General features: G+C 44.8%; 1 protein-coding gene and 1 long non-coding RNA gene across 16 annotated transcripts in view; one reads left to right on the forward strand and one right to left on the reverse strand.

Moving 5' to 3' along the window:
* Positions 1–2,635: 2,635 nt before the first annotated feature.
* Positions 2,636–26,744, forward strand: part of NPRL3 (NPR3 like, GATOR1 complex subunit) — a 41,338-nt gene continuing 17,229 nt past the window's right edge. Inside the window, exons 1-9 of one of the 14 annotated variants that reach the window (XM_086854453.1) lie at positions 2,646–2,897; positions 4,318–4,387; positions 9,223–9,261; positions 12,683–12,812; positions 15,950–16,024; positions 18,081–18,234; positions 19,009–19,090; positions 25,210–25,347; positions 26,057–26,213. In XM_086854453.1, coding sequence (XP_086710579.1) covers positions 2,780–2,897; positions 4,318–4,387; positions 9,223–9,261; positions 12,683–12,812; positions 15,950–16,024; positions 18,081–18,234; positions 19,009–19,090; positions 25,210–25,347; positions 26,057–26,213 — 963 coding nt within the window. In that variant the 5' untranslated portion in view covers positions 2,646–2,779. Of the gene's footprint in view, positions 2,898–3,087; positions 3,574–4,317; positions 4,388–9,222; positions 9,262–9,473; positions 9,547–10,953; positions 11,021–11,353; positions 11,494–11,633; positions 12,101–12,682; positions 12,813–15,949; positions 16,025–17,534; positions 17,710–17,788; positions 17,862–18,037; positions 18,235–19,008; positions 19,091–25,209; positions 25,348–26,056; positions 26,214–26,744 lie in introns of those variants that run through there. The other 13 variants (XM_086854456.1, XM_086854457.1, XM_086854455.1 and 10 more) reach the window with 13 other exon arrangements.
* On the reverse strand, positions 14,244–15,214 carry LOC111935909 (uncharacterized). 2 transcript variants are annotated; one of them, XR_002867913.2, is made up of 2 exons: positions 14,980–15,214; positions 14,244–14,868 (listed from the first exon to the last, which is right to left on the reverse strand). It is a non-coding gene; the product is annotated as an uncharacterized LOC111935909 (long non-coding RNA). The 2 variants fall into 2 exon arrangements; XR_002867914.2 differs by having other exon boundaries at positions 14,244–14,862; positions 14,980–15,104.

The raw sequence follows: 26,744 nt of genomic DNA on the forward strand, positions 1-26,744 counted from the left end.
GATAAGGCACAGACCATCAGCACTCCTTCCTATTCTGTGTAACCTGGGCATTCCTCCTCTGTGACTGCAGGATTAAGATTTGTGTGTACACAGAGGGATGTCTGCACGGGAGGATTCATCATCACTGAAATCATGATGGAATTTTAATTCCTTTTCTGAGAGTTACTCCTGCACTATCACAGAAACCAGAGCAGCCAAAAGGTGACAGTGCTGGAAGGACTTCATTGCTCACTCAGGATCAGGGCTGTGCTGGGGATTGTTGTGGGAACTCCTCAGGAACAAGCTTGGTGGCAGAAGTCTGATCCTCAACACAATGTGACGTGGAAAATGACTGCCTCCAGCTTTGCATGAACCTCTGAGCCAAATTCCTCATCCCAGGGCTTCAGCTACCCACGGGGTGGTGAGACAAGGGTGTCCTGGCCTCAGGAATGCAAAGAGCTGGACTCAACATGATTGCTGCTGTTCCTGTGTCACAGGGCCAGCGGTGAAGACATGTCCTCTGGGAAACCCCACCAAGCCTGTCTTTCTCTCTTGCTGCTGCTTCTCAAGATGATCCACACCTCCACTGCAGAATGTCCATGGGCAGGTCACGAATCTTTGTCAGGAAATCACCAAAGGGGATTATTTTTTAAAAAAAAAAAATAATGTAGGTATTTTTTAATCCAAAATCTGTTCCAAAAGCCAGCTACCAGGGTTTCTCATTTGAAACAGCAGAAGCAGGCAACAGACCTGTTAGCTAATTGTAAAGGTGGGACTCCAATTTCCAACAGCCCTGATTGTAAATCAGATTGAATGGCATCACTGTGAGATCAGGGATAACTTTCCCCATGGGCCTGTATTATCCACAGGAATTGCCCTGCCCTTAAGTAGAATTCTGTGCATAAGGGGGCACATACATCTGCTTTAACTCCAAAATATTTGAGGCATATTAAATTTTTAAAGTATGAAAAGTGGAGTCTAAATCTTGGCTTCACTGTTTAATTTCCTACTAGGGCTTGAAGAACTTGCAATGATTGCTTTAAACGACAAGGCAAACTACAGCTAAATGTCCAAGAGCTGGGAATGACAGATAGGCCTATAATTTATTATTTAAGAAAGTAAAATTATATTTTGAGGCAGACACAGTGAAATTTTAACGTGACAGCCCAGTGCTGGTGTACCAGGAATGCTCTGCTGTGATAACATGACTGGTCTTTAATCATCCCAGGACAACTCTCTCCCCTCAGCATCACCTTCTCTTGCTCAATAATTATCGCTGGCCTTGTGCAGAATGGCCCTGCAGATTACACCCTGCTGGGGCTGCTCATCTCCCTCTTCAGCCACCCACCTCTGTCCCGTGTCCCTGGGGGGACTGCAGAGCAAAACCCAGAGTGGGGATATCTCAGAGTGCCCAAGCATCTGAATAGTGCAGTGAAATACAGAAGGATTTGCATAAAACCCCAGGGCATCCTCAAATATAATTACTGATAACTTCTAATCTCAGTTAAACAAAAAAAATACAAAGGCACCAAGACTGCTGCCAGGGGAGTAATGTCACCCTTCCTAATCCAGAGGCGGGAGTAAAAGCACAGGAACCATAGGCAGGGTGTACTGAACTGTGAACATGAGCAACAAGCCCAGCCTTTCCATGAGCACGGGGAGCCCACAGGTCTGATTTCCACAGCTGCAGCCACCCTGGTATTACAGAATTGTTAAGGCTGGAAAAGCTCCCTGCAATCAGCTAGTCCAACCATTAAACCAGCACTGCCAAGCCCACCACTAAACCATGTCCCAAAGTGCCACATCCACATGTTTATTGAGTATTTCCAGGGATTACGATTCTCCCACTGCCCTGGGCAGTTGCAGTGCCTGTCCACTCTTTCCATGAGGATGATAACCTCTGGGGGTCTGGGCTGGGGGAGATGATGAGCCCTCGCTGCTCTTTGCTACCAGCTCTCAGGAAAGTTCTGGAGATAATGACTAAGCTGTCTGGAAGCCCACAAATGACTCAAAGTGGCCAACTAACAGTAGTGGGCAGTCCAGGATCCCTGTGGAGGGGTCCAGGGCTGGGGTCACCATGCACTGTCTGGGTACCAGGCTGAAATGGGGGTGCTGGGCCATGCTGGGGACACTGGGCTGAGCTGGAAGGTGCTGCTTGCAGGCACGTGAAGCACTGGAGTAAACTGGGAGTAAACTGGGAGTGTGTGGAACAGGGAGTGCTGTTGGGACACTGGGATGATTGAGAGAAAGTAGGTGTCAGGTGCTGATCTGAACCGAGGCCCTGGGCTGTACTGGGGATGGGGCTGTGTGTGAAGCGGGGTCTGAACTGGGAGCACTGGGCTGTACTGGGAACAGGGCTGTGGGTGAGGTGCTGGTGTGAACTGGGAGCACTGGGCTGTACTGGGAATGAGCTGTGGGGGCATGAATTAATGGTCGGAACTAGGGGCACCTGCCTATATTGGGGATGGGGCTGTGTGTGAGGTGCTGTTCAGAACTGGGGGCACCGGGCTGTACTGGGGATAGCGCTATGGGGTACGAGGTGCTGGTCAGAACTGGGAGCACTGGGCTGCACTGGTGATGGGGCTGTATGTGAGGTGCCGGTCAGAACTGGGGGCACTGGGCTGCACTGGGCACGGGCCGTGGGGTCGAGGGGCAGGGCCACACCGGGCAGCGGCCCCGGCCCCGGGCATCAGCCGCGCTGTCCCCGCCGGGGCCGGTCGCGGCGGCCGCGCCGTGTGCCGGCGGAAGCGGAAGGCGCCGCGGCCGGGCCCTTCCTGCGGGAAGCCCGAGCCGAGCCGGCATGGGCGAGAGCACCAGCCCCATCAGCGTGATCCTGGTGAGCTCGGGCAGCCGCGGCAACAAACTGCTGTTCCGCTTCCCGTTCCAGCGCGGCGCCGAGCACCCCGCCGCGCAGGACAGTAAGTGCCGACACCGGGAGCTGCGGCTGCCCCGCGCCCGCAGCAGCCTCAGCCGGGGCCTGGCATCATCCCCTGGGGGCCACACGGACCCCTCACACACCCTGTGGGGGCCCGGAACCCCCTCACATCCTTCACACTGTCCGTGGGGGCTGGCACCCCTCACAATGTGTCTGGGCACCTGTCACTCCGCACCCCTCACACTCTCTATGGGTACCTGTCACCCCCCCCGCCACACCCTCACAGTCTCTCGTGTCTGTCATCCCACACACCCCTCACACTCTCTATGGGTACCTGGCACCCCCCCCCACCACACCCTCACAGTCTCTTGTGCCTGTCATCCCACACACCCCTCACACTCTGTGGGTACCTGGCACCCCCCCCGCCACACCCTCACACTGTCTCTGGTGTCTGTCATCCCACACACCCCTCACACTCTCTGTGGGTACCTGGCACCCCTCCCTCACATGGGCCATGAGAACCTGGCATGCCTCCCAGCTCCCCATGGGACTCTGCACCTCTCAACCCTTGCCCTGCAGGTGCCCCGGGCCCCCTCCCATCTCACCTCAATTGAACCACATTCCTGCCAGGTGTCATTATCCACCTGGTGCCTTACTGCTGTCCCCGGGGCAGGTGAAGCCCGTGGGTTTTGGGAGCTGCAGGGGAAGGAGGAGGCAGGGTGAGAAGGAAGGCACTGATTTTGAAGAAGGGGTTCAGTAAACACTATAAGCTTTAACCAATAATGGGTAGAAATGACAAAACTTTAGTCTGTGGTCTTGAATAGTGTGCTGGAGGAGATTTAATTTCTCCTGGAAAACAGGACCGTGACTATTCAGGTACCAGCAGTGGTAGCACCTTTGCTTGGAGGCACGCGATTTGGGACAGTGCCTGTGGCTGGGCTGGGGCCAGTATCAGAGCCTAAAGGTGCTGCAGGGTGATGAAGCTGTGTGATTTGGGCTGTGTGCTAATGGCTGTGTCAGGAGAAGTTTGACTCCCCTGCTTAGGCTGTGAGTAGGTTTATGAGGAATCATCTCTAATTCCCTTTCCATTTTTATAGATAAAATCTGAAAGATTACTTGTTTTTTTTTTCCTTTGCTGACTGTTTTTCTGCCACCCCACTCCTGCTTTTTGTTGGTAAAGGATTTCCCTTCCTGTGACTGTTGGGAGCATTATAATTGTCCCAAAACCTGAGCAACAAGGAGGGAAATTACATTGATCAGAATTTTACTTTTCACTCTTGAACTGCAAACTGTTACCTGTGTCAGTTTCTGTGAATGTTTCACTTTCTCCTCTTCATCATCCCCTGTAGGATAAAAAATTTCTCCTATCTTTTTTATGTTCTTTTGAGTGAGAATAGAAAAATATGCAAACACACATTAAGCAGATTTTTCCTGGGTAAATTTATCTTTATTCTTTGCTTCAGACAAGCCAAGGAGTCGATATGCTGTGAATGGTTCTGGTGACACCACAGAAGATCAAGATGGGGACTCCAGGTAGGAGGGAAAACATTTCTTCTGGCCTAAGAGGTTGAAATGAAGGAGAGACAGCCTCCTGCTCTCTTGCCTCCTACTTCCTAGGCACATTCTCTTGGACTGTATAGAAGACAACCTGGCAAAAAATGCTTTAATATCAAATTATGAGCAACTTAGTGCTTACTAAAGAGGACTGTCTCATGAGGGAATACTGCTGAATCTGTTGTTTTCTGGGCGAGGTATAGGTTAGCTATTCTGTGATCATAAGAAAGGCAATATTACCTTTTCAAAACTAGGAGTATTAATCCTTTGGCAAAATTCCTCTTTTCTTTACCTGCCTACTTCTAATTGGATATATTTTTCATTTGCCTCAACTTCTTTCCTAGCTCATGTAATAGTCATATGGAATTGCTGTGCACTAGTGAATAACTAATTTTGTTTCTCCAGACAGAGCTGCTGTTGTGTCAGTGGAGTGACACAGTGGCTCAAAAGGAAACTGAGACTTGAAGAGAGTTTTTTAAGTACAGGAAATCAGAGGGTAACAAAGACACTGAAAATAGGCAGTGTTCAGCATGTATGGATGGATGGACCTTCTAATTAGTTTTTGTTGAGCATTTGAAATCTGCTGTGTAGTTCTAAATTTATCACTACTAGATACGGGAGAAATCTGGGAGAGAAAAAGATTTTTTTAGTCTGCTAGCCCATAGTTCACTTGCAGATCTTTTTTGTGATATGTAGTTTAATCTGCAGTATTAATAAAAAAGGGGTAGTTGCTGCTCTTCTCTTTTATAAGAGTACTAAGGAAGTAATCATCACTTTCCCCCAACCAAAAAAAAAAAAAGTAAGGTTGCTGTTACCTCTGTGGCAGAGAATGGTTTACCTGAAATTGAAATCACCTACATGACTGTAAACATCATCAGTTAATTTGGTTTTCCAGGGCTGGGATCTTATGAAAACACATTTTACTTGAGATCATTTATATCTCCTGCCTCTTCTGATGCCTTTGAAACCTTCCAATGCAACCTTTGGTTGTGTGTCCAGTGAGTGCAGTGTGGACAGTGCACAGCTCCAGGGGGAGCAAACCATTTGTGTGTTTGGGAACTGGTGACTGGCTTTTCAGACAGGGTTGTGGATGGCAGGAGGGCTCAGTGGACACGTTTGCTGGTTATCCCAGGGATTAAGAAGATGTTGGAATGATCCCAACTTCTGTCTGACACTGATTCTTGTTGCCTCTGCCATTCTGGCAGGTTGGACAAAGCACTTAATGTGTGGCTGTGTTTATTGTATGTTGCCTATGTTGCTGAATTAGTGTGAGACAATATATGGTTACTGCAGTGATGTAGGAAAAGCTTTTATCATTTCAAATGATGGTCAGGTGAGAAAACTGCTGGTGTTTTCCTGAAACCTACACTAAACAAATATTTAGATTGTCTCATTGTAGTGATGCCCAGAACATTGGGCATGAAAGTTCATGCTTAATCTCCTGGTCAGGTATTTGTTACTAATAAAAGTTTTCAGATCTGTCTGTATCTCCCATGCATGTGAAAGGGAAATAGAAGAGCAGCAGAATTTCTGTTGCTCTGAAAGCTTATTTCTTCTAGATGCTGGATATTGGAGTCCAGCCCACTGCTGGTGCTGCTTACATGGCTGGGCATTTGATTTCTGAAATTAAAAATCCCTTTCAAAATGGTGTTTGTTTCCAGTTTGATTGTTGAATGCTTTTTCCCAGCAGCAGTGCAGTCATCACTCCTAAGTCCCCTGCATCACACACAAGTGTTGTAGCAGTTAAATGTGTCCTCTTCAGTGGTACCTGTTAGTAGAAGAACATGCTGATGCTCTTTATATACTGAGTGCTGTCAATTTAAATTAGACAAGAGGAGCTGTGTTGGCAGAGTTCATATTTTTCACTGACTGATATGGGTGGAAGAAATATTCAAGTTTTAAGTACACAGATGCTTCTTCCAGCAGAAGACAAAAGGGCATCTTCAAAACTGTGCAATGGATTGCTCCAACTTTGATTTGTATCAGGTAATTTTGGTGCCTTGGAACAGAAGAGATTCTAAGGGGAGATTTGACACAGAAAAGTGCAGATCCCCTGGAGGGAGGGAGATGCATTTGCCTTGTAAGCTGGGAAAGGAAGGGAGTTTAACTTTCATATGCCATGACACCAGTATCATCACTGATTGTTTTCTCACCAACATTATGAATTTTTGCTTCAGTTTGTGTGTTTCTATTGAAGATCAGAGACTAGGAATGGAGCAGCTGGTTTTGTGAGAGCCATTCCTTCAGTGGCAGCTCTATCCCTGTAAGATCCTTCAGCAGCACAGCAGTTCCCTTCCTGGACACTCAGTGCACTCAGTCTATGGAGAGAGTTCATCTGCATCAAGTCCAGTCTGTTTTCTGATGGTGATGATTTTCTGTCTGAAATTGTCCACAATAAAAGTAATTTATGAAGTGATTTTGTATTATTTTTGGAAGACTTTGTTGAGGAAGAGTTGGAAAGAGGTTCCTTTCAATCCCTGTGTGTCAGGAGCACCCATGGGTGTTTTTGGTGGCACAGACTGAGGCTGTGGGTGGGCAGACCAGTAGGTTGAGTTGGTGGTGGTGGTGTATGGCAGGTTCAGTAATGTTGTAGGGCTGGGTTTTTCCCACTGCATGCTCAGTACAAAGGTTATTTCAGATTTATCTTGTAGCTGCAATGGTTCCTAAGAGGGTTGGTCATCCTTCTTTATATTGTGTGTCTGTCTTCAATTTATTAGCAATCTAGCACCAATTGTGTCCTAGGTAAGATTTACTGTTGCTTTTTTCCCTCTGAGCTGTTGGAACCCAGATCAATTACTTTGGAGCTGACCTTTCCTAGAGCAGTTCAGGTGGATGTATTTCTTAATACTCTCAGGAAGGACAAAATTAGATCAGTTTAGGTGCCTTAACTCCATTTCCATGTGGCATATTTGTATAGATAATTGGATTTCTTTTAGCCTCTAGGCTCAATTTCCTGGTCATTGTTCTGCTTTTTGGTTTTCTTAGAGACAATGGCAGGCTATTCATGATAATCCTTCCTCTGGGTTACTGGGGTGTGTTTGCCTGTATTAATTTCTGCTCAATGGAGCTGTGTTTGGGTTCTCAGAATACATGTTTTATTTCCTGCTGAAAGCAAGCTGAGCAGCAAAAGTGTTTGAGGTGTGTTGATCATGGCCATGCAACAAAAAGGTATTCAGAAGACTGTCACTGTCAAAACAAATTGCTTGTCAAGTGTCTCTCTTCGTTGGCTTCTTCTCAGCCTTTCATCATTTGCACTTTTCAAAAACATCCTTCATTTTCTGAATTTTCTACCAGGAATACACCCCCTCACAATGTTTATGGACATGCCTGCCAGTTGTTTTTCTTTCTCCTGAAAGAATATGAGGCAATTACCCCTCTGAAGCCATAAGATAATGCTATGCTAAATTGGTTTGAAATAGAGGTTTTTTTTGGTAATTTTTCTGAAGGTGGTATAGCCAGCAAGCAAATATTCTAATGAGGAAGCACATATAGTAACATATGTTACAGCAGACTTTGCATTTTTTAGTAGCAGAGCTGACTGACTGAAAGAATTTTAGCAAATTTTCTGTTATAAAAAACCCACGTTACTGACAAACAAGGATTTGAATGTCTCTTTCTAACAAACAGTAGTTCTCCTGTGATAACATTTGTTTCCTCTGTCCCTCTTTCACTGGACTCCAATGTTCTTCCTTGTATTTGTTCTGAAAGGCTTCCTTTCTGTAAGCCTGTGCTTTTCCATTCATCCACCCATTCCTTGAAACACCCTTCCTGTAATATCACCCCATTGTGTAGTGTGTCATTTAGTTTCTCTAGGTTCTCTTTTCAATGTGACTGGCAGAAATCTGTGTTTTGTAGTAAGAAATTGTTGGAGGTTTTCAGTTTGTCTCCCCTTTCTCCTGTGAGATAGTATAAGGTTTTTATCAGATTCATTTTTCAGTACATTTATGAAGTTGTTTCAGGAAACAAGGCCTTTTTTTATCTTGAGGGAAAAAGTGGCAGTTGACTGTTAAAATGGAAATAGGTGCTTCTGATACAAAAGTGAGTACCAGTGCTAACAGAGTCCTGCTCTGTACACCTGTTGTAAAGAAGGGTTTAGGATTCTTTGCCTTGGAAGCTTTTTCAGCCTCCACTTCCTAAGCTGTGTTTATTGCCTGGGGCATGGAGCAGGGCAGAGAAGGACTTTATGTGTGTGCTAAGAGTCTGCAGCCTTGTGCCTGCTGTGTGGATCCCTGCAGGAGCAGTGGTGGCTGTGTGTGCCAGGCCCTTCACAGAATCCTGCAACAATAACCCTTGGCATCCTCTTTTCCTAAGTCTTGTGGGTATGGAAGCACTAGAACCAAGTGGGAAGAGTTGTGGGTCATTTGGGGCTACATGGGAGGTTCTTTGGTAGAAATGATAGTAATAGTCTAGGAAAGAAACTGAGATTTAGAATCTGCTCTAAATCAGGCTGCAACCTCTTCTGTTTCACTTAAGGTAAGCATGAATTTAGAAGTGCCATGGAAATCAGCTCCATGAATGCTGTGTACTGTGGGAATACACATGGCAGCAGCCACTGCTAGTGCAAGGACTAAATTACCTTAGCCTGCTTTCTCCATGTTGTCAAACAGCCTGCAATATATCCCTGGAATTCACCTTCCATTAACTTTTGACTCTCCTCAACAGTTATATTTCCTTTACAGGACTTTAACCCTCAATAGTCCATCCTAGTTTTTAATATTATCTCTTTTTTTTTTCTTTTGTATTTTGTGTACTTGCCTCGTTTATTTTCTTTTGTTGTGTTTTGTTTTGTGTTTATGGCCATGTTCCCATTTCAGAGACCAATGTCCTCTAACTGATGAGCAATTGGTTTCAGGGTAAGACCAAATGTTCTAAACAATCACTTTTGTCTAGAATGGCTTTCTTTTCTCACCATCCTTTTAATTGTGCTTTTGTTTCTGGTTTCTGTTTTACACTGAATGATAAGAAAATGATATGCTAAATCACAGTGTCTGTAGGAAATGTGTTGCTAAAGGTTTGTGCCAGGATAATTACCAAGGTCCTACTAACATCTCTGTGCTTCCTGTAGGGAATCCAGAATGGGTGTGGCACTGTCCCGTCTGTGAATTGGGAAAAGCTGGGAGACTCTGGGAAAGCAACAAGTATGGCCTTGGCATTGTAGTTATTCCAACAATGAGCCCTAAATCAAATTGTTTTTTGAGGAGAAATGACTTGAAAGTACAGATCAGTGAGTAAACTATTTAATCCCAGGGTAATGATGGAGAGCTCTTTAGAGGACCCAGGTTTGTGGGTGGTTGCTTGTTCTTGGTGCCCCACTCAGCTAAATGGGATGATTACACACATGGAGGGAAAAGTGCTTAACTCCAGGCCTCAGAAGGAAAAAAAATAATGCATCCCTAGTCCCCGCTTAACACAAGCCTCACCTACATACTCAGATCCTGATCTAAACTACTTCAAAGAAAAATTCTTTATAAAAAGCTTGCTTTGAATTCCTGTGGCATATAAAAAGTTATGATCCATTCTTGGGGGAAGAAATGAATTAGTGTTTGAAACTTCCCCCCTTCTCTTCAGTGTGCTGTTGCTATGTTGTGCTCAGGAGACAAGAGTTAGAATATTTTGGACAAATCAAAGCTTTTTGTTTATTGTTTATTCTTTCTGCCTGCTGAATTCCTTAATACAGAAGAGGTTTGCTTTCCCCTGGAATTCACAATGCTCAGACTAATCTCATAAAAGGAGAAGGGTTACTACCCAACTGCAAAAGCTAATCTGCTTCTAACAAATTCTTGGGCTCTCAGAAGCCAGTGTTTTTAGGTCATCTTAATGTACCCCAGAGGTGGGAAAACATGTACTGAAATATTTACAGTAAAAGAGTTACTTTCTAAGCTGAGGTCACAAATTGAAGTAATGGGAATAACACATCTGTTCCTTGATTTCTCTATTGTCCTGAGACCTATGGAATGTCAAAATTATGTAGAGCACTGGGGATTAAAAAAACTCAGAGAGCAAAAACTATTAATCCAGGCAGTCAGAGGAGGAGAATGGGGCTGGAGTCCAGGTGACTCTTGGGAGAACCTATGGTGATAGGAGGTGCACCTGTGTCAGGATTATCTGTCCCTGATCATATCCTCTGGCTGCAATTCCAGTACTCTCCCAGACAGAGAAGTACTGGATGTCTGTCACTTCTGCTAGTGAGAAGATTCTGAGGACTTTCCAAATTCAGCCTTTTAATCTCTTCCTCCCCAGAAAGCCACATGCAAGGTAGGGCAGACAGGGGCTGTTGGTGTCAAGAGCTGTCCTGGGAAACTGCCAAATTCCTATGTTTAGCACCACATTTATCTGTTAAAGGATCTGCTGGTGTAATTCCTTGTGGAAGTTATCAGAATGATCAGTTTATCAGCTCCCAGGTATCCTTTGCCAAGGCTGGAGGAGGGAAGGGTAACTAATTTCTTATTAGGAAGCCGACATTTTCTAGTTTGCCCTCCTTCTCCCTTCACCCCCCAAAACATATGCTCCTTTTGGATCCACTGCTATTCCCATCTTCCTGGCTCCATGAGGAGCCTATTAACGAGCAGCTGAACAGGACAAAAAGAGAAGGAGAAGCTCACTGCTGTCATGGTGACTTTTTTTCCTATTTTGAATGTTATCTCCAGGGACTGGCAGTCCAGGTCCTGTTCCAGGTTGCTTTGCCCTTTCCTCCCAAACTTCCCAAGCTGTGCAGCCCAGTGGCTGAGGAGCATGGGCTCAGTGGCCCCAGGAGTCTCTGGCTAGTCTCTGCTTGCCCTTAGTTTGGAGTTTGGAGCACAGCAGTCATGGATTTGCAAATTTGTACACAGCTGCTCCTTCCATAAACCAAACATAAGCAGTGTGCTGTGGTCAGAGTGACCTGTTTGTACAAGCACCAGGGCCTTTGGCAGTTTTGACCTGTGTGGTCCTTCATCTCCAGTATTTGTAAATAAAAGAAATTTCCCATGTCCTTGAGTGCATTTGTCTTAATTTCTGTAGTACTCCATGACTCAGAGGGAAGCAGGACTAAGGTACATTAATTGCCTCTCTGGGTATGGAGGGCTCACTTGTGGCCAAGAGATAAGGTGAGCACAGCACACACCCATGCCTGCCCTCCTCTCTGAGTGATACTGGGTTATCTGGGATACCTGCCTGCTGTGGGGGGGTGGTCTGGCAGGGACACACATCCCTGGGTGTAAATACACAAAACAAAATAAACATTTTCATTCTTAAAAACCGACTCTTGTCAGAAAGTAGTTTGAAATTCATTTGCTTAAATAGGAGCCTCTGGGAAATCAGATGAGGAGAGGACTTGTTAATAACAAGCCTTGCACTGCTCCTATTCTTGAGCAACAAGGATACTCTAACAGCTGAGGTTCTCTTCCCTGTGGGTTTGGGCTTCACTGTCCCAGGGGACACCTTGAGGAGAACAAGTGTTGGTGGAGACCAGACCAATGTTGCCAGGTCACCGGAGAGAGCAGTTGTGGAAATCCTCCCTTGTCACACTGGATTTTTAGCTGTTTTTGCAGCAGTGGCTGTGTTTCACAGGGCAGACCCCTTGTAGAGACCTGCCCTCCTGTCTCTCAGCTGCTGCCTTGCCCCCACAAGTCCAGAGCAATTCAGTAACCCCATGGCTGGCATTGGGAAGGGCCTGCCCTGTATGAATGTGATTTATCAAATAAGAAAGCCCAGGTGAGGCCAGGCAGCTCTTGGAAGGTGCCAGTGGTCTGCTGAGCACGGCTTGAGATCTGTTAAGTGAGGAACTTGAAATGTCACTGATGAGCTTTGGGAAAGGAAGGACAAGCATTGGTTGTGTTTCTTCTAATTGAATCAGCTCTTTCTTGCCTTCCCCTCTGCCATACTGGGTGGCTTAAAGATCTCTGTTGTGCTTGAGTGACAGGCTGTGTCAATATGTAGTTGCTTAGTGAGTTCATTAACCTGCAGCTAAATCCAGACAATGGCTAACTCCAGCTGTTTTTATATTTAAGCAAACTGCATCTAATCTTTTCAATGTATTTTGCTGAGCATGTAATTAAATGAGCATGACCCTGCAGTCTTTGTTGTGAATGCTTCGTGTTTTATAATTGTGATGATCTGAGTGATGTAATTTAGGGGTCCTTAATTTTCCATAATTGGTGGTACTCCAGGTACAGCAATCTAGTCACAATTTACAACGCCTTAAAATCTTTGGAGTTAAATATATCCATATTTGGAGGAATATTTTGGGGGGATGCTTTTTGAAAACTGTAATAACTTCTGTTTCTGCTCTTCAAGGTTTTCGGATGTCATCCTGGCAACAATTTTGGCTACCAAGTCAGATATGTGTGGCAAAAAGTTTGAATTGAAGATTGATAATGTTCGCTTTGTTGGCCATCCCACCTTGCTCCAGCATGCTCTCGGGCAGGTACAGTGTGAGATCCCCTCTGGGGACCTGCATTCTTCACAAACTGCCTGGCTTTAGTGGGGAAACCTGGAATTCAGAATGTGCATGTTGGCTCTTGGTCCTGGTTTTACTTCCTGATGCTCCAAGCTGTCTTTTGCTTACTTGTGTGTTAATGGAGTGAGTGACAAACTGAGGGAGCTGTCAGTGATCACAGAAACTCTTCTGGTTACTGTAGGGAAGTAGTGTGAGTAAAGAGAATTAAAATTGGGCACTCCAGCTTGAAAAGCTGTTTCTCACTATTTTAGTTACTGCAAGTTAGCTTTTAGCACCTCTAATTAGTGTGGTAGTTAAAAAAACACACTGAAAACCTTCACAAATGCTAAAAGCTGCGTCAGCCTTGTTTGACTTTTAACTTTTCCCGAGGCTGAAGATGATCCACAAGACTTAGATGGAACATGTAGGGTGTTGAAAGAGATCTAAGGTTTTCTTGTGGGACCAGGTCAGGCTGCTGTTTGCATTGAGACCTTCTTCCATGGCCTATGTTTTAGGAGCTCAGAATGAGAGCAGTTCTCTACCTGGGCTATGTAAAATGCCCTGCTTAAATCCAGGAAAGAGTTCATGTGCCTCTGTATCCTCATATTCTGTATCCTATTCCTTCTTCCTGATCAACTGTAGGAACGAACTAGGTTTTGGTAATTTCTGAATCCACACTGATCCCTGTCACTGAACTGCTTTGGTCTCATTTTTCATCAAATTTGCTAAGTCATTCCTTTTTTTCAGGGGAAAAAGAAGTCTGCTTGCCAATTCTGTCCTGCTTTCTAGCTATAATTAGAGGTGGAAACAGCTTTTTGGTAACTGCTTCTTGATATTTAGAGGACCAGACTGCTTTAAACCCAGCAAGGAGCTGGCCTAAAGCATCAAAAGATGCTACTTTGGGAACTCAGTTGTGAGTCTACAGGAAATGTCATGGAGGATCACCAAGATTCAGTCCTGAAAAGGTTAAACTGTTTTGGAAGACAGGATTCAAGTGTGCCCAAACTGTGCAAATCCATCAGCAGCCCCAGACAGGGCAAATGGTGAGCCAGGCCCAGGGTCTGTACTGGGACCTGAGACAGGACAAGGGTGGCATGTACTGGACCAAGGGTCCATCCTGGAGACAGGCACAGCTCCAGGCCCTGGGCTGAGCTTAACTGGGGCTCCCAGCTGTGTGACTGGGGGTAGGGGTGTGTGTGGGAACCCAGCTGGGACTGGCCAGGGACATGAAGACCTTTTGGTGCCCTCAAGGCTCTGACAGCAGTGGTCTGTTCTCCCTCAGATAATTTTCCTTTATTTTACTAATCTCATCTAAAAGGCCCAACTTCCTAAATGTGCTGTAAATGAGGTTGAAAATTTGTATTTGCATTTTTTTCACCACTTATTATTGTACATTCTTTCCAGTCAGTTTAATCCTAATTGCATGAAATGTCACTTCTAAATAAAATTGCATCTTGGCAAATAAAGTTATAAAGAGCTGTAAACAATTCCTTTGTTACTTCAGAAGGAACTTCTTTTTGAGTGTGTCTTATCACCCCAGGAGGCACCCCAGAACTTTCTAGAGTCAAGAATCTTCTAGATGTGGCAGCCATCTCTCCTGGTTTGTGTCAGTCTAAATTTGGGACCTTCCTGCAGTTAGGAGGAAGCCAGATGGAGCTGCTTTTCCATGGAGCTCAGGCAGTGTCTGGAGTAACCCAGCAGCCTCTGCTTTACATTTCCTCAAAGTTCATACTGCAGTAAATTAATCCACAGGACAGCTCAGCAAATTCTTACTCTGATGAGATTCAGGAGTTACAAGAGCACAAACATTTAATCCTGTGTGCCAGATTGCTTTTTTCTGTAGCAATGCTCTGAATTCTTCAAATTCCTTCAGCATTTTCTTTCCCATCTCAGTCTTCTTTTTTTCTGGTCATGAGGTGATATGAAATCTAGCCTCTAAATCATCCCAACTGATGTTAGTGGTGGTGTAGTTTCTTTGATTTTAAGGAAGGGACAGGATCAGTCATTACACTTGGGAATTCACAAGAGATCCTGGAACCTGTAACTCCAGAACAGATAAACACAGTAACTGCCTTTACCACTCTCCCATCACTGCCTTTCTGACAGAATGTAATTTTCACTTTAGGGAACAAAAGAAAAACCAAAAAATACCTACCACCTCTTAGTTTTCTAAATTTTGAGATTCCTGAGTGCAGGCAGTCAGATTTTGGAGTTCAGTCCCAAGCAGTGCCCTGCTGGTGCTCAGAATCTGTGGGGAAGAGCAGATGCTGTTCTGTATTTGCCCTGGCTCAGGTATTGCACACACTTTAGGTAGAGACCAACTATTGTTTGGCCTGGCAGGTTCCAGCTGTTTGCACTTGGGATTGGGTGGGTGTTGAGCAGGGAGCTGCAGGGGAGGTGGGAATGTCCTCTGCATTTTGTGCTCCATCTTGTGGTGACACGTGCTCCCTTTGGAGTTGGTCTCGCTGTGCAAATTCCACTTGCTTGTCTAAACTGTTTCTTCTCACTGGAAAGTTTGAATCTGCCTTAGAGATGGAGCTCTCTGCTACAAAGAGGATAGAGAGGCTGGATAATGTGTTTGAAATCCTGCAGGAAGGGGAAAATCAAACCTTTTATTTTAGAACTGCTGTTCTAGAACATATTTTGTCTATAAAAGCAGCAGCTTGTAACAGGATGCTACAGGAATTTAGGAAAGAAAGGAATAGGTGTGGCCTGAGATGAGAAATCTGCGGAATTCTGTTGACAGTATATCTGACACCTGTGCTAAAGAATTTAAACCCAAGGCCCTTAATGATGCTAAATATATTAACAAAGACACTAAGTAAGAATGCTGTCTTAACTGACACTCATTTCCATGCTTGTGACCAAAAGGCTTTGGTTTAATTCTTCACAGCTTGCTCAGCAAAGGCAGTGTTACAGAGTAACTGTGACACTCCAATAAAACACAAAATCATAGTTCTAGTTTTTGCAAGTCACATTTGATGTTATAAATTGGTTTGTCTGCTCTCTTTTCACAGCTTGTTATTTAACTTGGGCTTTTTAATGTTTTTTTTTTTATTACTTTCCCTTTGTTACTGTCTCCAACTGACAATAGCTGATGGGATTTTCTAAAAAATATTTTTCAGGTATCCAAAACTGACCCCTCACCAAAGAGAGAGATGCCCACCATGATTCTGTTCAATGTGGTGTTTGCACTAAGGGTAAGGACTGTCTCCATTCCATCTGACAGTGGAATGTGCCTTGGATCCATGAGAGAATGCAGTGGGCTCACACTCCAGGCTTGTTCTATGATTAATGGCCAGTGTTTGAAAGCTGCCTCCTCTCAGCAGTGAGGTCACTGTAAAGGGAGAGTGCCAGGGAGCAGCAGCTGAGCAGCTAAATGAGAAGAAGGTACAAGAATAAAGAGGTTTCAATGCTCAGCAAAAACCTGGAACAAACACATAGTTTCTGCCTGGAATTTTTTCAGGCTTCCTCTATTAATGAGATGCTGGTGTTAAGGGATCCTGGCTTGACTAATTAAGTGTATAAAGCCCTAGAAATTTCATTATGTTCAAGCATTACTTGATTTTTGAGCTCTGGCTTTCTTTTCCCAGTCCACAGGTCATTTAAAAATAAAAGAGGGAGCTGGAATAGTCTTTATGGTTGATTTTTGCTTGACTGGATGTAATGCCATGGTTTAAAAAGCTCCAGCTCCCTGCTGGTGAAAGGAACTTTTTTTCCTTTTTAGCACTAGTACATTTCTTACCACTGACTTTGCAGTGGTGACATGGACATGGCCCCAGCCTGCATGGCTTGTCCTGAGATGAGGAGCAAGGTTTCACACAACTACCCAAATCAAGCAAGAAATTGTTTACAGAGCTCTGCTGGGAATCCAGTGTTCTGGTGCTTTAGGACACTCCTGGGTCATGGAGTGCTGAATTTGCAGTGGAGGAGTTGATTTTAGATTTCACATGTTAAGAGATGTTGTTTTGGTGAATTGTTAAAGCCCTGTTCTTTGCTTGCAGGGAGATGTGTGCAGATGCACCTGCAAACACACACATTGATGCACACTGAGCCCTGTGGCAGCAGAAGAGTTGAAACCAATGCTCTTTCATTCACAGTGAAGACTAGCCTATATTTTTCTGGAATCTAATTTCTGGTGTTTCTAGGAAAGCTTGCTTTCTTTGCCCTTCAGCCATGTGATGATACCGATGTAACTGTGTGTGTGATGCAGCACCAGATCCATTTGCCAAATGAGACTCTCTTAGTTCACAGGGAACAGTCAGGTTTCTGGAAAGCAATGGGCAAGAAGCAAGTGGAAATTTTTTCCTAGGATGGAGTAGTGCAGTGCAGGAGATGGGTGGAGGCCCTCAGAGATAAAGATGAGTGCCCATCTGCAGTGGGCAGACAGAGCAGGCAAAGGCCCAAGTGTGATAATCAGCTCTGCTCCTGCTGTGTTTGAGCTTCAGGGCTACCGACGTGGCGTGACTCAGCAAGAACAGTGGAGTCAAAAAACTGATGAGTCACGCTTTGCTGGTTTCTCTGCCAAGTGGTCACTTGCCAGAACTTTAAATTCCTTTAAATGTCTTAACAAACATGAAGCAGTTGCTGACTCATGCTGGAGCTACTGAATTCCCCCCACCCCCCCTTGGCAGCTGTACTGATGTGATAGATTTTTCCAGCACTTTCTTTCTGGGGCTTTCATAAATGCAGTGTCAGTAATAAGCCATATTTGTGAATTTTTTGGGAGCGTAGATCCAAATTAATTCAGATTTGGGATGAGAATGTTGGTCATGAACTGGTAATTGTTACCTAGTTGCTGCCTTGTCTGTACATAGGACAAACACCAGTGTGGCAATGTGGAGTGAGTGGGACATGTTAGAGCACTGCAGCCCCTGTGCTGCCAGTGAGTTTAACCTGAACTTTGGGATATTCTGCCTTTTCAAATAGCTTGACACTTTCTTGTCTCACTGTGTGAAGTTGAGGTCTTTGCTCTCTTCTAGTAAAAGGCCTACTAACAACTGGAAAAACAAACCAGATGGGATTATCCTGCTCCAGGTGTGGTGCTCCTTTGATGCACATAGACAAGCTTAGAAATCCAGATTACATTTGGATATTGCTGAGCTTCTGCTTGGTTGTGGGTAGAGAAAATTCTGTTCTTATTCTGTTCTTATTCCAGTCTGATTTTTGGTGTCAATGGAAACCCATTTGCCTGTTCCCCATCATCCCTGTAGCTCCACGTGGCCGTGGCTCAGTGTCTGCCCGTGTTCCCCGCAGGCCAACGCGGACCCGTCCGTGATCAGCTGCCTGCACAACCTGTCGCGCAGGATCGCCATCGTCCTGCAGCACGAGGAGCGCCGCTGCCAGTACCTCACCCGCGAGGCCAAGCTCATCCTGGCCATCCAGGACGAGGTGTCTGCCATGTCAGAGAGTGAGTGCTTGCAGCAGCAGTGGCTCTGGCCTGAGCACTCCCTCAGGGAGGTGCTGATTGTGCCTGGGATCACTGTGAACAAGTTTTGGTGCTCTGTAGCATTCTGACAGCTTTTCCCTGCATTCTCCCTCAGCCAAGTTCACTGTCTGTATGCAGAGATGTGAGTTTCAGAGGTGGAGTAGTTTGCTTTCTTTGCCAGTTAAGTTCAGCACAGTCCCTGGAGACTGTGCACTGAGCCATGATGTTTGCCTGTCCCTGTCAGGCTGACATGGAAGAGCTCCTGGGTGGCCTGCTTCACCCAACCCAGAACAAGTTTTGCATGCTTTAATGCTGTCTGCTGAGTCACCAGACTCCTCATGTGGAAGCTTTGGTCTTACATGCTGTTACTTGGCCACCAAACAGTTGCAGAGCATTTTTATATGGAAAATGTTCTGTAACAATATGCACTGTTTAAGGTGAACTTTGACAGTGATGCATCATCTTGCTGCAAGCATTAAAAATTAAAGCTAACATCTAGAAAAACAAAGCATTTAAAGTCATCACTTGTCAAATTTGGTTACATGTACTTAACTGAGTTGAGATTTAGCAGAAGCTGACAATAATTCACTATTATTATCTTAACGTGTAACTTGAATTATTGTAAAAGCTTTGAAAGATAATTGTAGATTAAAATGGTACAAATTCTGTCCCTAAGATACAGGTTGATACCTAGTGGGTGAAGAGGAAACTCTTTGAAGTCAGTTATTTACTTTCTTGTTTTGAATCTTTCTGTAGCCACAGAAGGGCCCCAGTCACCTTTTCATCACATCCTACCCAAGTGCAAGCTGGCCAGAGATCTCAAAGAGACATATGACAGGTAAGTTGGATTTTAATCCTAGCTCACAGAATGCTGTGAGAATTTCTCACTGAAACCCCTTAGCTTTGTTCCTAAGGATATTACCCACTTCTTCATGCTGTTAATCATTGGAATTTGGGTTTTAAACCAGGTAGAGCAATGTGGAGCCTGGCAGTCAGGTGAAATGTTTGCAGAACTGCTACCCTAATCATTACCTTGGTCTGTCTTTGGCATCTTGTGATTAAAAGCTGATGATGTCTGTCACAGCTTTAAGTATTATTTTTTCCTTCCTTAGCTCAGGGGCATTAATAACAAGTGAACTGTAGAACTGACAAGTGTCATAACAGGAATATCACAGCACTGGAGAAGTGCTCTTAACCTGCAGTTAAGGGGAAAGTGCTGCAGGAGCACTGATCACAAGTCAGCTACTGCCCTGGCCCCATTTGTGCATGTCTGGACTGCAAATTTGGATGAGATGCTGAGACTTCCAGCAGAATGGAAAATGTAACATGCTGTTTCTTGACTGGATTAGAAGTTCTGGCAAAGATTTCAAAGCAGTGTGGGGCTGGAGTTGAACTTGAGCAGGGGCCTGTGCCTGTCAGTGCTGCCTGCTCAGGCCCAGGGTACCCTGCAGCCAGGAAATGTGCTTGGGGAAGGGTCTGGACAGAGGGACACAGAACCTCTGTGTGAGAGGGAAGATGCTGTGTCCCTTGCTTGGGGTGTTTGTCAGGGATTCAGGGAATCAGGCTGGAGTTCTTCAGGGAACCCTTTACCCTCCCTGGGTTGTGGCTTCTCGTGTACAAAGATGATCAGAGCCCTGTGAGGTAAGGCACTGGGAGCCTAAATAATACTATGGTTGCAAAGAGCATCAGAAAACTGCTAAGGTGCTCTTTGTGTTCAAGAGCTGTGAATTTCATCTCGTTTGAAGGAGTGTGATATACGGCTCCACACACCTTGCACAAAACCTGTACTAAACTTCTAAGTAAGGCAGTATTTATGCAGCGTGTAATTCTAATATTGCAATTATATTTTTCTGTTCCTCCAGGGCTATGTATTTATGACTGGGCAAACCCTGATCGTGTTTCCAAATATTCTAGGGACACAGTGACATCTTGTGGCATTTAGCTGTGACTGTAGCAACACGGAGCTCGTGGACTCTGCTGACATGAGCCTTCCCAGAGATAAGGAGGAATAGACAGACCATGGAGAAATACACTTTGGTGCTGCTCCCAGCTGTAAAACAAGGCAGTTTCTTCCTCATTTAGGCATTGTAAGTGGGGAAGAACTGGTGCAAGTTGGATTTTGACACTTTTGTATGACACTGTCAAAAGCAAATGTAAGAAATAAGGTATTGGTAAAAATCTGAAGTGCCTGTGTGCTTGGTTGGAAAGTGGTACTTGAAAAGGAGCTGACAGTGTTGTTGGGTGATAAGATGTTCTGCAGGGTTTTTCTATTAATACTTCATATGGAGCACAGGAAATATGCTTGTTGTACTGGCAGTCAGATCAACTGAGAGGAGCTGCAGCACTTTGCCACGCAGGCATAGATTTGAAATTATTTTTTAGTAAGGTAGAAAAAGGGTTCTAGAAATACAATTTTTTTCTGCAAGTCCAGGATGAATTAATCATTCCTGTGTGGTAGCAGCTCTGGGTGAAGTCTGTGTGGCCTTCTGTGAAGTGAGGGTTAGTCATAAGTGACATGGGGTTACAAAAAAGAGGAGATAGACAGGAATGCATAAAATAAGTCTCGTCTGTAAGATAGGCACCAGTCCTGCTCACAGTTGTAAAACTTCTGCTGCAAGGAATATTTTATCCAGTTTGGACACCATATTTCAAGAGGGATTTAGGCCACCTAGAGAGTGTGGAGGAGTGTGAATGACCTCAGAGGGAAGATGGAAAGATTTGCTCTGTTGTTTTAAAGGATAAAGGACTGCTGGGAAGGGTAAACCTTCGGATGCAGGCGGTGACAACGTGCTGCTCTAAATTTACAGAGACTTTGGATGTAGGGGAACAGCCATTGGAGTGGAGAGAGCACTTTGAATTGCAGATGGAGCCCAGCTCTCTGTTTGAGGTTTGCTCCAACCAGCATTTCCAAGTGCCTGCTGATTTCTGCAATTCCAGCCCAATTTCCAGGGTTGCTCCAGAGGTGCTGTTGAGCCCTTGGCTTCCTGTAGATGGTGCTGAGGTATTTCAGGCAAGAACCTACACATCCCTGAGCAGGTTGGTTTGTGCAAAACCACAAGTAGAGGAATATTTTTGTCATTCAAAGTGTTCCTTGGTTTTGAATGATATGCCTGTGTTCCATAAGGCAGGATCAGTACCAAGGACATCTTGACTAGAAATGGAGTGATATTGCACTCAGACAGCTCAGAGGCTTTCAGCATCTAAGTCCTGGGACATTTTGTCTCTAATGAAGAGAACTAGAATGTTTCCTTTGGATTAATTCAGAAAGTTGAGAGTCTTCATTCATCTTGTCCTGAAGCTGAAGCATTGGTGTGGAACAGAAAGCGATGAGTTTTAGGCCCAAGAAAGTTTTCAGGACTTCTAGTGCTGAAAAACTTACAGCTGTTACAATATGTGTCTCTTTTAAGAAGCTTTCACATAGTTTTATCTGCAGCTGCAGATAATATGTGAGCTTGATACTTACTAACTGCCTGTCTGGTTCTAGCAAACCTCTCTTAGCTTTGCACTGGAATAAAAGTGAAAGTATGGAGAGGTTTTGGGGGAGGTTTGGATTGTTTGTTTCTTCTTTTTAATACAGAAGAGCCTAATTATCTTTTAGCCTAGTGGGACTTGAACTTAGTGGTAGATTTAGCCCATCTCAGCAGCTTAGGGAATAATTCTGTGAGACTTAATGAATTATTAGATGTGACTTCTGTGGCTGTGCTATAAAATACAATCCAACTACAGTTATTTATCAAAGGATAGCCCTTTGTCCTTTATAAGGAAATGTGAAATCATTTCAAAACTCTGAGTAGTCACAACCTGTAGGAAAAACAAACTGCAAAGCTACAAGCCCACCTCCACCACACTGGAAAACATGGGGTTAATTTCTGATACAAACAGGACAGACGTGATATGAAGTGTGTATATGTAAAAGTTCATAACTCTTTTATAAATGTGAAGTGGGATTTCTTTGTTTTGCCAATAATTATGGAAAAGGCTGCAGTTCTGGGAGATACTGCCAAACTTTCAGGCTCTCATTTTGGGGCAGTAGCTCACAGTTGAGGACACAGCAGAACAGAGCAAAAGAGCAGTGATAGTCCCTAAAATATTCCCCAGCTTCCTGCAGCTCTGGAGGGGTTTCTGTACATTCAGCAGCTTTCAGCTGATCTCACTTCCCGGAATTAGCCCACAGTCCTGTGAGCCAGAGTAAATATTTAACAACCACAGCATCCTCTGATAAAGAGGTCCATGGCTTAACTACTTTCTGTGTTTCTTTCTATTTCTTCTGAACTTTGCTCCTTTTTGTATCATGAGATGTCTCATGGGCCTTATGATGGAGAGACATTAAACAGCTTTTTCCTGCTTGCCTCTCCCTGTCTCAGTTTTAAACTTTGTTATCTGATCATCCTGATCCTTGCCCATGTATCCCTCAGATCACTCACCAGGTGTTATCAAACCAGAGAGTAAAAAAAAAAAAAGAATGTTGAAACTTAAGTTTTTATGGAATAAAATGTCTTGGAGGCTTTAATATCCTATTGCCTGAATCTTTGTGTCTGTATTGGGGACATTATTTAACCCTGCTGTCTGGCTAAGGGCAGTTGCAGGTGTTGCTGCTGGAGGGTGTAGCTTGTTCCTTGTCAAATTACAAGCACTTAAATTATTTTCCTTCCAAGGAGGGGCAGGTGAAAGAGGAATTGTGTGCATAAAGCTGTAATGAAGGCTGGAAATTGTACAGCTGAATGCAAATGCAGAAGAATGAAATTAAGATCCAGATCAGAACTGAAAATCTGGTTTTCTTGTTGTCTTTAATTCTAGGCTCTTGTTGTATAGTGCACTGTAGACAAAATTATGCTGTGGAGAGCGTAATTATGTAATTAAAGCTTTTGCCTTAGTGCACTTAGACCAAAGAATGAAAGGAGCCAACTGGATCTTCTTCTGAATGTTAAACTCCGCAGGAAAATGTCTCTGCAAGTATTTCATGCTTTCATGTATCTCTGCTGGTCTTGGGTAACCTGTTTCTACAACCCCACCAGCTTTCAGGTGGTCTCTGAATTTTCTTGTCTCATTTCTTTATTGCCATGTTTCTTCTTGGGGGGATTTGGCCTGGGAGATGATGTGGATAACCACAGCTTCAGCCCTTTTCCCTGATGTATTTTGAGGGAATCCAGCTTTATCTGTCAGTTGTTCTGTGGTGGGATAAGCAGTGTTACTGGAGCTGCAGCATTTAGTGAACTAAAGCAGAGGTGTTTGTGCTTTGCATGTTCCTTCAGGGCTGGGAGCCTCTGGGCAGATGAGAGCTGGGGGGACCAGAGAGACACTGGATTCACCCTCTCAGTTCCTTTTAAAAAGAGGAAAACACACAGTATCTGCTCCATTTGCAGCTTGAAAAATCAGCATTTTCCAGAGTTCAATGCAAGATTTGAGAACAGAATCTTTTGAAAAGTGTTGTCTGCAGTGAGATGTTCCCCAATGAGTCTGATCATGTACAAGGCAGGAGGGGATGGAGTTTGCTCCCTCACCACTCTGTTGTGGTTTGGTGAGTAGTTGCACCAGCAGCCAAAGCTACCCAATGTTTTTGTTTAAAACTGGAATTTCAGCTCTCTCCAAACCTCTACACAAGCCAGATGAGCTTGAAAAAGAGCATGTTAGTTTGTGACCTGCAGTTGGATGCTGGTCATAAATGGTTAAATCACTGCATAAAGACTTTTCCAAGACTTTTATTTGGTCCCAGCCTGTTTCTGGCATGTTTTTAAATCTGTTTTGTGTAGAGGGGGAAATTCATGGCAGTTATTGACACAAAAGTCAAATTGTGAGCCTCAAAACACTTTGAATTTAAAATTCAGGCTGGAATTTTTCAGAGTGCATACTTTGAAATTTGATTTTAAGCCAAAAAGCATTGTCTGGTAAAAAAGTTTAAATCAAAGGGCAATGAGAAATACAGTTTTCCAGTGTGTACAAGATTAGCTGTTGCTTGAGATTGATCAGCAAGGTTATGTGTTCCTAACTCAAGAAGAGGTGTGGTGAGCCTTGCTGCTTCCTCCCAGCACAGCTGTTCCAGGCCAGCATTCCCTGCCCGTGGAATGGGAATATTGTGAGGGTTTGCAGGGTGGTGCTGGCTTAGCTCCTTATGGTACATTACCCATTTCAAGTAAATATAGTTCCCTCCTGAGGTGTATTCCACCTCTTGTCTAGATTTGCAGACTTCTGTAAAAGCACCTGAATGATGTTCCTGGCTCTAATCTCCAGCTTTTCTGTTTTTTTTCAGTAAAAGAGGCTTATTGTTGCTTTCAGGCTGAGCACCAGGGTCAGACTTTATTGTCTTCATTATTCCTGAGACATCCATCACTTCCACTCTGGTCCTGTTGTCTGGAGTCAGCTTAAGGGCTTAGCTCAGTCCCTGTGGTTTCCTAGAATGAAGAAACCATGTAAGAAGCACGTTTGTGATTTCATGTGACAAGCAGGAACAGGTTTGTAAGGAAACAAACAACCTAAGCAGAGCCCAAGGAGGCTGTTACTGTGGAAATGTGCTGCCTGGAACAGCCCTTGCCCAGTACAGGCATCCTCCTCTCCCTTGGAGGGGAAGATGGAAATTGGAGGTGAAAACAGTGTGCCCAGTTCATCTTTGCCCTTTGCAGCTTTGGCCTAGGGAATTTTCCTTTGCCTTGCAGTAGATCTTGAATAAACTTCTTTGACTTGAGACACTGCTGCAATGTTAAGAGCAGAGGGAATAGAAGGTCAGTGGTGAAGTGTTTCAAATCTCCCTCAAAATGCTACAGGGGATGGTGCTCTGTAAGTCCAAGTGTAGGAGGCCCTTGCAGGTAGGAGTCAGCTGTTCCTCAGCCAGCCTGGGGACAGACAGGTGTATTCAGTCTTTTCCTGTCCTGATCTGGTTTCTCTGCAGGGGTGACCTGGACCACTGTTTTAATTTGTAATACAGGGTAAATGCTGTATGCATTTATTGCCTTCCTGTTTTAGTCTCTGCACGACAGGGGTGGTTCGTTTACACATCAACAACTGGCTGGAAGTGAGTTTCTGCCTTCCTCACAAAATCCACTATGTCGCCACCAACTTCATCCCCCCAGAGGCAATCGAGAGAAGTCTGAAATCTATCAGGTAAGAGCAAGCTCTGCCCCTCAGAGTGTGGCTCGTCCGTGCTCCTGTTCCCAGGGTGATGGTGGAGATGTGTGAGGTGGCACAGGCAGGGGGATGGTGTGGCTGGGCTGGGCAGGAGGGGGCCCTGGGCTCAGGCAGGAGCTTCTGCTGTGGCTCTGGGCTGTGCTGGATTCATGGTGGTGGGAAGCCACAGCCTTGGTGTTCACTTTAGATGGTTGTACTGAGGGGATGCTGCAGGAGTGGCTTGCACTGTTTGCAGCCAGGAATTGTGTGTTCATTTTAATCTGTTGACCCAGAAGTAATTCTGCTTTTGGAAGAAAGAGAGCCCAAGTCCTTATTTCCTGTGTTTGTTTACCTGCAAAATTAACTGACTTCTGCTTTCTTCCTTTCTTCTGTTCCATCTTGTATTTCAGTAATGCAGATGAGCAGTTTTCAGACTTGCTCTCAATTGTGTGCCAATACAGTGCAGCCTTTTTTCCTTGTCACTGGGGTATCCAGTTACCATATAACCCTCTGTCTTCTTTTTACAGGAAGCATCTTATGCTGTGACATAAAAATAAGCTAATTTTGAACCCAATTAGAGCAAAAGGATTATATTAGAAATTCTTTTTTTACCATTACGATGACCCCAGGTATCGTGGTGTGGGAATAACAAAGCCTTCAGGAGAAGCTGCAGTTTACTGTGCAAATGTATTCTATTTTTCTGCAGGCCTTACCATGCCTTATTACTTTTAAATGATGAGAAGTCATTGCTTAATGAGCTCCCGTTGGACTGCTCTCCTGCCCTGGTGAGAGTAATTAAAACTACCTCTGCTGTGAAGAATTTGCAGCAACTGGCTCAGGATGCTGACTTGGCATTGCTGCAGGTATGGGGAGCTGTCAGCAGCTGCTGAGAGCCTTTTCAGCCACGAGGTGTGTTCTCCTGTGGGTTCTGTGGGGCAGGAGCACTGCAGCTCCCTTGGTGTGAGCAGAGAGAAGGGACAAAGTACCAGCCCTGGAGCCTGGGGAAAGGCTGGGGAAACAAAGGGCAGGGCTGCAGGGACAGTGCTGGGCAGCCCTGCAGCCACGTCCTGTCTGGGATGGGAGTCCCCATCCTGGGGGTCTCTAATCATCACCACTGCTCAGGACAAGTCCATTAATGCCCGATGAAAAACTTCTCTTCAAATTGTGAGCACCTCCAAGGGTGCCTCCCACAGCTTCTGTGGTCCAGCACCTGACCAGCATCAGAGTGAAACCTTTCCTCATTTCTAACGGGAATTTCCCATTGTTCTCCTTGTGTATGTTGCCTCAGGACCTGTCCCTGTGTCCCTCTGAGAACGGTGGCTCTGTCTTCTCTGTGCCTCCTGTTTGGTAGCTAAAACCAGAGCAAATTGTACTCCTGACTGGTACCACAGTGG

The sequence above is a fragment of the Cyanistes caeruleus genome, chromosome 17 (genome assembly GCF_971803275.1).
Source record: "Cyanistes caeruleus chromosome 17, bCyaCae1.hap1.1, whole genome shotgun sequence".
Lineage (NCBI taxonomy): Eukaryota > Metazoa > Chordata > Aves > Passeriformes > Paridae > Cyanistes > Cyanistes caeruleus.